The sequence below is a fragment of the Mobula birostris genome, chromosome 3, assembly GCF_030028105.1.
Source record: "Mobula birostris isolate sMobBir1 chromosome 3, sMobBir1.hap1, whole genome shotgun sequence".
NCBI classification, from domain to species: Eukaryota; Metazoa; Chordata; class Chondrichthyes; order Myliobatiformes; family Myliobatidae; genus Mobula; species Mobula birostris.
The window spans coordinates 232391609-232403807 of record NC_092372.1 but is presented as its reverse complement, the minus strand read 5'-3'; the positions used below and the strand labels follow the sequence as shown (position 1 = coordinate 232403807).

The window sequence follows — 12199 nt, the reverse complement described above, 5'->3', positions numbered from 1 at the left end:
TCTATTTTTCTAAGCCCCATGTACCTATTCAGGAGTCTCTTAAAAGACCCTATCATATCCGCCTCCACCACTGTTGCCGGTAGCCCATTCCATGCACTCCTGGGTAGGTACATGGAGCTTAGAAAAATAGAGGGCTATGGGTAACCCGAGGTAATTTCTAAAGTAAGTACACGTTCGGCACAGCATTGTGTAGGTTTTCTATGTTTCTATGTTTCTAAATGACCTGGCAAGTGTGGATTAGGGCAGGCTATTTTCTGGCAAAAGTGTGGTTGGTAAGTGGGAAGCCTTCAAAAGCCAAAACTTTTGAGAGTACAAAGCTTGTATGTGCCTGTCAGAATAAAAGGTAAAGAGAGGGGACGTGCAGGGAACCTTGGCTTTCAAGATTTATTGAGGTCCTAGTTAAGAAACAAAAGAAGGTGCATTGCAGATATAGGCAGGTAGGAACAAATGAGGTGATTATGAGATATAAGAAATGCAAGGAACGCTTAAGAATAAATTCAGGAGGGCTAAAGTTCAAGCATGAAGTTACCCTAGCAGACAAGATGAAGGACAATCCTAAGGGATTCTACAGCCATGCTAAAAGCAGAAGAACAGTAAGAGACAAAATTGGACCTCTGGAAGATCAGAATGGATATCCATGTGTGGAGCCAGAAGAGATGGGGGAAGATCTTAAACAAGAGAAAATCTCAGATGCTAGAAATCCTAGCAACACACACAAAATTCTGGAGGAACTTAGCAGGCCAGACAGCATCAATGGAAGAGGTGACGTTTCAGGTGGAGACCCTTCATCAGTCCTGGTTAACTATTTACTCTTCTCCATTGGTGCTGCTGGCCAGCTGATTTCCTCCAGCATTTTGTGTGTACAGGAGATGTGACGTTATGTTGAAGTTGTATATGACATTGGTGAGGCCTAATTTGGCGTATTGCGTGCAGTTCCTGTACCTGCAGGAAAGATGTAAGTAAGATTGAAAGAGTACAGAGAAAATTTACAAAGATGTTGCTGGGTCTAGAGGACCTGAGTTATAAGGAAAGATTGAATAGTATAGGACTTCATTCCTCAGAACATTGAAGATTGAGAGGAGATTTGATAGAGGTATACAAAATTATGAGGGGTATGTAAGGACTGGATAAATGCAAGCAGGCTTTTTCCATTGATGTTTGCTGGGACTATAACCAGAGGTCATGGGTTAGGGATGAAAGGTGAAAAGTTTAAGGAGAACATGAGGGGAAATTTGTTCACTCAGAGGGTTGTGGAGTGTGGAATGACCTGCCAGCACAAGTGGTGCATGTGAGCTCGATTTCAACGTTTAAGTGAAGTTTGGACAGGTACATGGATGGTAGGGGTATGTATGGTTATGATCCTGGTATAGGTCGATTGGAATAGGCAGTTTAAGTAGTTTCATCATGGATTAGATGGGCTGAAATGCCTGTTTCTGTGCTGTTCTAAGATTCAATGATTGTTCTTGGCAAATTTTCTACAGAAGTGGCTTGCTGTTGACTTCTTCTGGGCAGTGTCTTTAGAAGATAGGTAACCCCAGCCATTATCAATACTCTTCAGAGACTGTCTGCCTGGCGTCAGTGGTCACATAACCAGGGCTTGTGATCTGCACTAGCTGCTCACACGACCATCCATCACCTGCTGCTAAGGCTTCATGTCACCCTGATGGGTGCTACACCTTGCCCATGGGTGACCTCCAGGCTAGCGGAGGGAAGGAACACTTTACACCTCCTTTGGTAGATTTGTATCGCCACCTGTGGATGTTTCTTTACTTATGGCTAAAGATGATGCATATATCTGTACCAGGGCTCTGGATATTTCATTCCCCTCTCCACCATGTCCTGGGATTCACTTGGTCAGTCTATGGGAACTTAACTGACCTACTGGGCACTGATGATCAAAGGGTGTGGAGGGAAATTGGAGTTTGCAATAGATGGGAGTGGGGGGGGTGCGTGCAGACAGGAGGAGAGGTATGACAGTCTCCTCTGGCTACACCACTTTAGAGATCCAGAACAGAGGTGGTGGGAGGCAGGGGGAGGTGGAAGACGGGGAGTTTGGGAAAGGCAGTGTTTTGGGGATTGGAAGGTGGGGGGGGCGGTGTAGAGGAAGATGAGGGAAGTGGGAGATGAAGTGGGGGAGGGGGAGAAGAAGGAGAGGGGAAGTGGAGGAAGGAGAAATAAATCCCTCTCAGTTCTACTTTCTTGCCTCTGCCTTCTGGTCTTCGACTCCCCCACCATCGGAAACATCTCCTCGATCATCCACAATACCAGATTACTGGCTAGTGGGCAAAGGGGGTCGTGGGGGAGGAGGGGAAGGTGAGCAAAGGGAGACTGTGGATAGTCTTCAGGCCCCAGGCTGCTCTCTGCCTTTGCATTCAGCCCAAGGCTCAGCTCTGCAGATCCTGCGTGTTATACAGACCTGCAGGCTTTAGTGGACCATTGCCAAAGCTGCAGATTTACAGTGGAGTCCATCACAAAGTAAGAGTCTCAGAGTCTCCATCTCGGCAACAAAAACTGCCTCTGAGCTGAGTTGGACAAAGGCATGTTTGTCGATTTGCTCACCCCCAGGAACCTTCTTACAGAGCGCTGCCCACTCACTGCCAGCTGCTTCAACTTCACACATGACTTCAGTCGCAGAACAGCCTGCGGGTCGTGGGTCAGCGGAGGACAATGCAAACAGCCTGCTCAGCAGCTTCCTGGCCTGTTCATCCCTGTCAATGTCTGAACTGACATACAGGCATTTGCTGCACAGCAAGCAAAGCTCTGTTCCCAGGGTAGGGAGTCTGAAACTTCAGATCACAGGTATAATGTGAGTGGGGCAGCTTTTACACACAGTTGTGAGCATGTGGTCCAAGCCAGCAAAGGAAGCGGGAGAGCTGGGTGCAGTTATAATGGGGCAACACTGGTCGACCGGGGTACAATTACAAAGAGTTGGCAGTGGAAGATCTGGGTACAATTACCATATGTGGACAGTGGTCGACATGGGTACAATTATAATGTGGGGGAAGTGATAGACCTGGGTACAATTACATTGTGTGCACAATGGTATACCTAGGTACAATGACAATGTGTGAACAGTGGTCAACTACAGTACAAACACAATGTGTGGACAGTGCTATACCTGGGTACAATTACAATGAGTTGGCAGTGGTAGAACTTGGAACAATTACATTGTGTGGACAGTGGAAAAACTGGGTAGAAGCATGATGCATCGGCAGTGGTACACCTTCGTAAAATTACAGTGTGTTAGCAATTGTACCTCAGTACAATTATAATGTGTTTGCAGTGGTTGACCTGGTTACAATTACAATGTGTTGAAAGTGGTGGAGATGGGTAAAATTACAATGTGTGGACAGTGGTGGAGACGGGTAAAATTACAATGTGTGGACAGTGGTCAACCTGTGGAAAACTACAATGTGTTGGCAAAGGTAGATCTTGGTACAATTAAAATGTGTGGACAGTGGTAGACATAGCTACAAGTAGGATGTGTAGACGTGGGTATAGTTACAATATGTGGATAGTGGTAGAACTGAGTACAATTACTAACTATGGATAGTGGTCAACCGGGAGCAGACAATTTGGGAAAAAATTTAATTGGGGTCGAGGGAAATATGATGCTATTAGGCAGGAACTGGGGAAGATAAATTGGGAGCAGATGTTCTTAGGGAAATGTACGGCAGAAATATGGCAAATGTTCAGGGAACACTTGTATGATGTTCTGCGTAGGTATGTTCCATTGAGGCAGGGAAGGGATGGTAGAGTATAAAGGGATCCTATTCTGGCTGGTTGCCGGTTACCAGTGCAGTTCCACAGGGGTCGGTGTTAGGACTGCTGATTTTAATGATGTATGTCAATGATTTGGACTACCGTATTAATGGATTTGTAGCTAAATTTGTCGATGATTCAAAGATAGGTGGAGAAGCGGGTAGTGTTGAGGAAACAGATATCCTGCAGAGAGACTTAGATACTTTAGGGGAATGGGCAAAGAAGTGGCAAATGAAATACAATGTTGGAAAGTGTATGGTCATGCACTTTGGTGGAAGAAATAAACGGACAGACTATTATTTAGATGGGGAGAGAATTCAAAATGCAGAGATGCAAAGGGACTTGGGAGTCCTTGTGAAAGATACCCTAAAGGTTAACCTCCAGGTTGAGTTGGTTGTGAATGTTGGCATTCATTTCAAAAGGTGTAGAATATAAGAGCAGCGATGTGATGTTGAGGCCATGTAAGGCACTCGAGAGACCACACTTGGAGTATTGTGTGCAGTTTTGGGCTCCTCATTTTCCTCTGCCCCAGAGATAAAGATCCAACTTGAGCCCTCTAGCTCATGTATCCATGGCTTTTTAAAACAGGTCTTGGTTGAGCCCAATTGGGGTTCAGCTATTCTGGATTGGGTGTTGGCAATGAACTGGAATTGATTAGCGAGCTTAAGGTAAAAGAACCCTGAGGAGTGGTAATCATAATATGATCAAATCCACCCTGAAATATGAGAAGCTAAAGTCAGATGTTTCAGCATTATAGTGGAGCAAAGGGAATTACAGAGGCATGAGAGAGGAGTTGGCCAGAATCAATTGGAAAAGAAGACTGGCAGGGGTGACAGCAGAGAAACAATGGCTGGAATTTCTGGAAGGAATTCGAAAGGCACAGGATATATACATCCCAAAGATGAAGAAGTATTCGAAAGGCAAGACATCACAACCCATGACTAACAAGACAAGTCAAAGCCAACATAAAAGCCAAAGAGATGGCAGATAAACTAAATAAAGGGAAGTATAGAGCAGTTAGTCTGACCTCAGTGGGTGGGAAGATATTGGAGTCAATTATTAAGGATGAGGTTATGGAGTACGTGGTGACACAGGACAAGGTAGAACAAAGTCTGTATGGTTTCTTTAAAGGCAAATATTGCCCAATGAACCTGTTTGAATTCTTTGAGGAGATTACACATAGGATATATAAAGGGGATGTGGTAGATGTTGTATATTTGGACTTAAGGTGCCACACATGAGGCTGCATACCAAGTTAAGTATCCATGGTATTACAGGAAAGTTACTGGCATGTTTAGAGCATTGGCTGATTGGTAGGAGGGAGGGAGTGGGAATAAAAGAATCCTTTTCTGGTTGGTTGCCAGTGACTAGTGGTGTTCCAGAGGGGTCAGTGTTGCAACCACTTCTTTTTATGCTGAGAAATTGCAGATAAATTACTTTAGTCAGAGGGTGGTAAATCTGTGGAATTTGTTGCCACAAGTGGCTGTGGAGGCCAAGCCATTGGGTTCATTTAAGGCAGAGATAAATATGTTCTTGATTAGCCAGGGCATCAAAGGGTCTGGGGAGGAGGCAGGAGAGTGAAAGAATGGAAGAATTGGATAAACCATGAATGAATGGCGGAGCAGACTTAATGGGCTGAAAGGCCTACTTCTGCTCCTATATCCTATGGTGTTATGTTAAAAGAACCATGGTGTACAAAGGAGGTGGACAATCTAGTTAAGAAGAAGAAAAAATTTACGGAAGGTTCAAGAAACTAGGTATCATTGGAGCTGACGCCGGCAGAAAAAATAAACGGGCAGACTATTATTTAAATGGGGAAAGAATTCAAAGTTCTGAGATGCAATGGGACTTGGGAGTCCTTGTACAGGATACCCTTAAAGTTAACCTCCAGGTTGAGTCAGTAGTGAAGAAGGCGAATGCAATGTTGGCATTCATTTCTAGAGGAATAGAGTATAGGAGCAGGGATGTGATGTTGAGGCTCTATAAGGCACTGGTGAGACCTCACTTGAGTACTGTGGGCAGTTTTGGTCTCCTTATTTAAGAAAGGATGTGCTGACGTTGGAGAGGGTACAGAGAAGATTCACTAGAATGATTCCGGGAATGAGAGGGTTAACATATGAAGAACATTTGTCCGCTCTTGGACTGTACTCCTTGGAGTTTAGAAGAATGAGGGGAGACCTCATAGAAACATTTCGAATGTTAAAAGGCATGGACAGAGTGGATGTGACAAAGTTGTTTCCCATGATGGGGGAGTCTAGTACGAGAGGGCATGACTTAAGGATTGAAGGGTGCCCATTCAGAACAGAAATGCAAAGAAATTTTTTTAGTCAGAGGGTGGTGAATCTATGGAATTTGTTGCCACGGGCAGCAGTGGAGGCCAAGTCATTGGGTGTATTTAAGACAGAGATTGATAGGTATCTGAGTAGCCATGGCATCAAAGGTTATGGTGAGAAGGTGGGGGAGTGGGACTAAATAGGATAAAATGGATCAGCTCATGATAAAATGGCGGAGCAGACTCGATGGGCCGAATGGCCTACTTCTGCTCCTTTATCTTATCGTCTTATGGTCTTAGGGACTTTGTTTGCACCTTGGGATTTGTTACTCAATTAATATCACTGTGTGCACAGTACTGGGTCTGCGATTGGATCCCTGCTCCAGCGTCCTGACAGTAGAGATAACCCAGGAAATTATAGACCAGTGAGTCTCACTTCAAGTGGGCAAGTTGTTGGAGAGGATCTTGAGAGGCAGGATTTATGAGCATTTGGAGAGACATAATTTGATTAAGGATAGTCAGCATAGCTTTGTCAAGGGCAGGTCATGCCTTACAAGCCAGATTGAATTCTTTGCAGATTTAACAAAACATTGATGAAGGTAGAGTAGTAGATGTAGTGTATATGGGTTTCAGTAAGGCATTTGATAAGGTTACCCATGCAAGGCTCATTCAAAAGTAAGAAGGCATGCTTTGTGGATCCAGAATTGGCTTGCCCACAGAAGGCAAAGGGTGGTTGTAGATGGGTCATATTCTGCATGGAGGACGGTGATCAATGGTGTTATGTAGGGATCTGTTCTGGGACGCCTCCTCTTTGTGATTTTTACAAATGACTTGGATGAAGAAGTAGAAGGGTGAGTTAGTAATTTTGCTGATGACACAAATGTTGGGGGTGTTGTGGATAGTCTGGAGGGTTGTCAGAGCTTACAACGAGACATAGGTAGAATGCGGAACTGGGCTGAGAAGTGGCAGATGGAGTTCAACCCAGCTAAGTGCGGTGGTTCATTTTGTTAGGTCAAATTTGAAGACAGAATATAATGTTAATGGTAAGACTCTTAACAGTGTGGAGGATCAAACAGTGGGATTGGTGAAGGGCCATGATGTAATGTTACAGCTATATAAGAACTTAGTCAGATGCACTTGGGAATATTGTGTTCATTTCTGGTCTGCTCACAAGAGAAAGGATGTGGATACTACAGAACTACAGAAAAAGTGCAGAGGAGATTTACAAGGCTGTTGCCTGGATTGGAAAGTGTGCCTTTGGAGAATAGGTTTAGTGAACTTGGCTTTTTCTCCTTGGAGCAACAGAAGATGAGAGGTGACCTGACAAAAGTGTATAAGATGATGTGAGGCATTGATCGTGTGGATATCCAGAGGCTTTTAGTCCCCAGGACTGAAATGGCTAATGCAAGGGGGCATAGTTTTAAGGTGCTTGGAAGTAGATACGCGAGGATGTCAAAGGTAGAACGGAGTTGAGGAAAAACTTTTTCACCCAGAGAGTGGTGGATATGTGGAATGCTCTGCCCCAGAAGGCTGTGGAAGCCAAGTCTCTGGATGCTTTCAAGAAAGAGATGGATAGAGCTCTTAAAGATAGCGGAATCAAAGTTATGGGGATAAGGCAGGAACTGGATACTGATTGTGGATGATCGGCCATGATCACAGTGAATGGCGGTGCTGGCTCGAAGGTGCAGGAGTAGGCCATTCTGCCCTGTTGTCTATTGTAAGTTTTTCAGTGTGTTGGGTGTGTGGAATGCACTGCCAGTGACAGTGGTAGAGGTGGATACAATAGAGTCTTTTAAGAGCCTCTTAGACAGGTACATGGAGCTTAGAAAAATAGAGGGCTATGTGCTAGGGAAATCCTAGGCAGCTTCTAGAGTAGGTTACATGGTCGGCACAACACTAGGCAGAAGGGCTGCAATGTGCTGTAGATTTCTATGTTCTATTTTGAGGCTGTATCCTTCGGACTCTCTCACCATAGGAACCGTCCTCTCCACTCTATCAAGGCTTTTCACCATTCAACAGGTTTCAATGAGGTCACCTCATTCTTCTGAATTCTAGTGAATACAGGCCCAGGGCCATCAAATACTCTTCATATCTCAAGTCGTTCAATCCTGGGATCATTTTTGTGAACCTCCTTTGAAGCCTCTTCAGTGGCGGCACATCCTTTCTAAAATAAGGGGCCTGAAACTGCTCACAGTTCTCCATGAGGCCTCACCAGTATTTTATAAAGTCTCAACATTACATCCTTGCATTTACATTCTAGTCTTCTTGAAATGAATGTGAACATCGCAGTTGCCTTCCTCACCACAGACTCAACCTGCAAATTAACCTTTAGGGAATTCTTCAAAGGACTCCCAAGTGCCAAAAGCTTTCTTTAAAACATTATTTACCTGTGGCATACTTCCAAGGAATTATGGATCTGTATTCCCAGATCTCTCTATTCTACTGTACTCCTCAGTGCCCTATTGCTCCTCCCAAAGTGCAACATCTCATAATTGTCTGCATTAATTTCCATCTGCCATTTTTCATCCCACTTACACAGTGGTAGGCTTGTATACAATTACAATGGTCGACTGGTCAACCTGGGGAAAATTACCATCTGTTGGCAGTGGTAGAAACATAGGAAACCTACAGCACAATACAGGCCCTTCACAAAGTTGTGCCGAACATGTCCCTACCTTAGAAGTTACTAGGCTTACCTATAGCCCTCTAATTTTCTAAGCTCCATGTACCTATCTAAATGTCTCTTAAAAGACCCTATCATATCCGTCTTCACCATCGTTGCTGGCAGCCCATTCCACGCACTCACCACTCTCTGAGTTAAAACCTACCCCTGACATCTCCTCTGTACCTACTCCCCAGCACCTTAAACCTGTGTCCTCTTGTGGCAACCATTTCAGCCCTGGGAAAAAGCCTCTGACTATTCACACGATCAATGCCTCTCATAATCTTATACACCTCTATCAGGTCACCTCTCATCCTCTGTCGCTCCAAGGAGAAAAGGCCGAGTTCACTCAACCTATTCTCATAAGGCATGCTCCCCAATCCAGGCAACATCCTTGTAAATCCTCACTGCACCCTTTCTATGGTTTCCACATTCTTGCTGCAGTGAGGCGACCAGAACTGAGCACAGTACTCCAAGTGGGGTCTGACCAGGTTCATATATAACTGCAACATTACCTCTCGGCTCCTAAATTCAATTCCACGATTGATGAAGGCCAATACACTGTACGCCTTCTTAACCACAGAGTCAAACTGCGCAGCTGCTTTGAGTGTCCTATGGACTCTTCTACTACTACTACTACTACGTCGACTCAGGCCTAGGGGGCCGACGTCGGGCACGATGACGGACTCTCCACTTCTCCCTCTCCCTCATCAGTGTGTTCATTTCATCTACATTAGCCGCGCCGCTGTCTTCTAGGAGTGTGTTGACCATAGTCTTAGGAGGGCGCCCAGGGTTCATCCTCCCATGCTTGGGCTCCCATATGATGCCCTCACCCGCATCTCCTCCCGCACTTCGGCCCTCACCCCATCCTCCCACCAACACAACAGGGACAGAGTTCCCCTTGTCCTCACCTACCACCCCACCAGGCTCCGGATCCAGCACATTATCCTCCGCAACTTCTGCCACCTTCAACAGGACCCCACCACTAAGCACATCTTTCCCTCTCCACCCCTCTCCGTCTTCCGCAGGGATCAGTCCCTCCGCGACTCCCTGGTCCACATGTCCCTCCCCACGGATCTCCCACCCGGCACGTATCACTGTAAGCGTAAGTGCTACACCTGTCCCTACACGTCCTCTCTTTCCACCATTCAGGGCCCCAAACAGTCCTTCCAGGTGAGGCAACACTTCACTTGTGAGTCTGTTGGGGTCATCTATTGCATCCGGTGCTCCCGGTGTGGCCTCCTCTACATTGGTGAAACCCGACGCAGATTGGGGGACCACTTCGTCGAGCACCTCATCCGCCACAACAGACAAGATCTCCTGGTTACCACCCACTTCAACTCTGCTTCCCATTCCCATTTGGATATGTCCATACATGGCCTCCTCTACTGCCATGATGAGGCTAAACTCAGGTTGGAGGAGCAACACCTCATATACTGTCTAGGTAGTCTCCAGCCCCTTGGTATGAACATAGAATTCTCCAACTTCCGGTAATTCCCTCCCCCTCCCTTCCCCTATCCCTATTTCACTCTGCCCCCTCCCCCAGCTGCCTAACACCTCCCTCATGGTTCCGCCTCCTTCTAATACCCGTTGTGTTTTCCCCTATTCCTTCTTCACCTTTCCTCCCTATCACCTCCCTGCTTCCCGTCCCCCACCCCTTTATCTTTCCCCTTACTGGTTTTTCACCTGGAACCTACCAGCCTTCTCCTTCCCACCCTCCCCCCCCCCCATCTTCTTTACAGGGTCTCTGCCCCTTCCCTCTACAGTCCTGATGAAGGGTTTTGGCCCAAAACGTTGAATGATCATTTCCACGGATGCTGCCTGACCTGTTGAGTTCCCCAAGTTTTTTGTGAATGTTTCTCAGGTATCCTGCAAGCCTTCTTCACTGCTTTGCACAGCACTCAGAGTCCTTGGACAGGTAACTGAGCCCATGTGCAGGAGGTAGACATTTCAGATCTCCTTCAGGACTGGTTCCCGTGGTTACCCACACGTGGATCAGAGTACCTCTGGTATCCCAACCATGAGCTACACAGATGACATATAACTCCAGACTCCAGAGATCTGCCCTTATCTGTGGACGGTGGCTGGCAGTGCTGTCCGTCAGCCTCCACGCAACGAACAAGAAGATTCCGTTTCTGTTTCCCCCATCTCTCCCCTGACACCAAGCCTTTTGTCTCTCCACTGCCCTGAGACAGCACACCAGCATAGAGCCAAACCCTCGGTACCCTCCCTCCAAATGAGAGCACACCATTCAATCCCTTAAGTGAGATTGGGAAGGTCAGTGTCCCAGCTGTGGCTGATGAGGGAGAGTCTGGTGGGAGTCTGTGGTCTTTCAATAGCTGGGAGTGTAGAGTGAGAGAGCAGTCAGTGTGAGTGTGAGGGGTCAGTGTGAGCGGTCAGGAGTGTGAGTATGAGGGGACAGCGTGGGGGGTCAGTGTGAGTGTTCAGGAGCTGGGACAGGACAGTGAGAGCGTTCAGGAGTGTGAGGGGTCAGTGTGAGTGTGAGGGGTCAGTGTGAGTGTGAGGGTCAGTGTGAGTGTGAGGGACAGTGTGAGTGTTCAGGACTGGGGAGTGGGTGGTGTCTGTGTTCAGTGTTCAGGAGTGCAGGACGTAGTTTCTCAGCTGGAGTTGGTGAGGTGGGTGTCAGCTGTGTTTCCGGAGGTGTGGCGAGGTTCACTTTGCCCATCAGATGGGTGTTTGAGTGTCTGCACCTGTCAGAACAGCACCATTCTCTCTCTCTCCCACCTACACTTGAGCAATAGATTTTGGAGATAGAAGACCTACCTCAGGATCGTTCCTTCGCTTCACCCGGCGTTCCCCTGTGCCTGTGGGGCAAAAGTAGAGATCAGATCTGCAGAGGGACGTGAGAGGCTTTCCGTCAGCCCATCATGTCTGTACTCGATGAATGCAGGAACAGTCAAATCCACAGCACTCCTGCACCCCACCTGGCCCTCGCTCACCCCACTCTCTTCCCCATTTCTTCCCGTATTACCCTTCCCACTACCCTCCCCACTCCTCTCCTCTCCTTTCCCCTCGTCAGCTCCCCCTCTCTCCCTCCCACACCCCACCCCCTCTCCTTCCCTCTCCCCAGCCCCTCTCCTTCCCTCTCCCCACCCCTCTCTCCTTCCCACTCCCCACCCCTCTCTCCTCCCCACTCCCCACCCCTCTCTCCTCCCCACTCCCCACCCCTCTCTCCTCCCCACTCCCCACCCCTCTCTGCTTCCCACTCCCATCAGACCATAAGACTTAGCAGTGGATGAGGACATTTGGCTCACCACATCTGCTCTACTGTTCAATCATGGCTGATCCAACTTTTCTCTCAGCCCCAAGAGAACATTGAACATAGAAACCTACAGCACATTACAGGCCCTTCAGCCCACAATGTTGTGCCAACTATTCAACATACTCCACAAACTGCTTAGAATTTCCCTACCACATAGCCCTCTATTTTTCTAAGCTCCGTGTAGCTATCTAAGAGTCTCTTCAAAGACACTATTGCATCC

At 47.0% G+C, this 12199-nt stretch overlaps 1 protein-coding gene across 3 annotated transcripts in view; it reads right to left on the bottom strand.

The window, feature by feature from the left end:
* Positions 1–12199, bottom strand: part of LOC140195654 (plectin-like) — a 435007-nt gene that overhangs the window by 361681 nt on the left and 61127 nt on the right. For all 3 annotated transcript variants that reach the window (XM_072254355.1, XM_072254356.1, XM_072254359.1), the window contains exon 2: positions 11481–11521. In XM_072254355.1, the coding sequence (XP_072110456.1) occupies positions 11481–11521 (41 nt within the window). The remainder of the gene's footprint in view (positions 1–11480; positions 11522–12199) is intronic.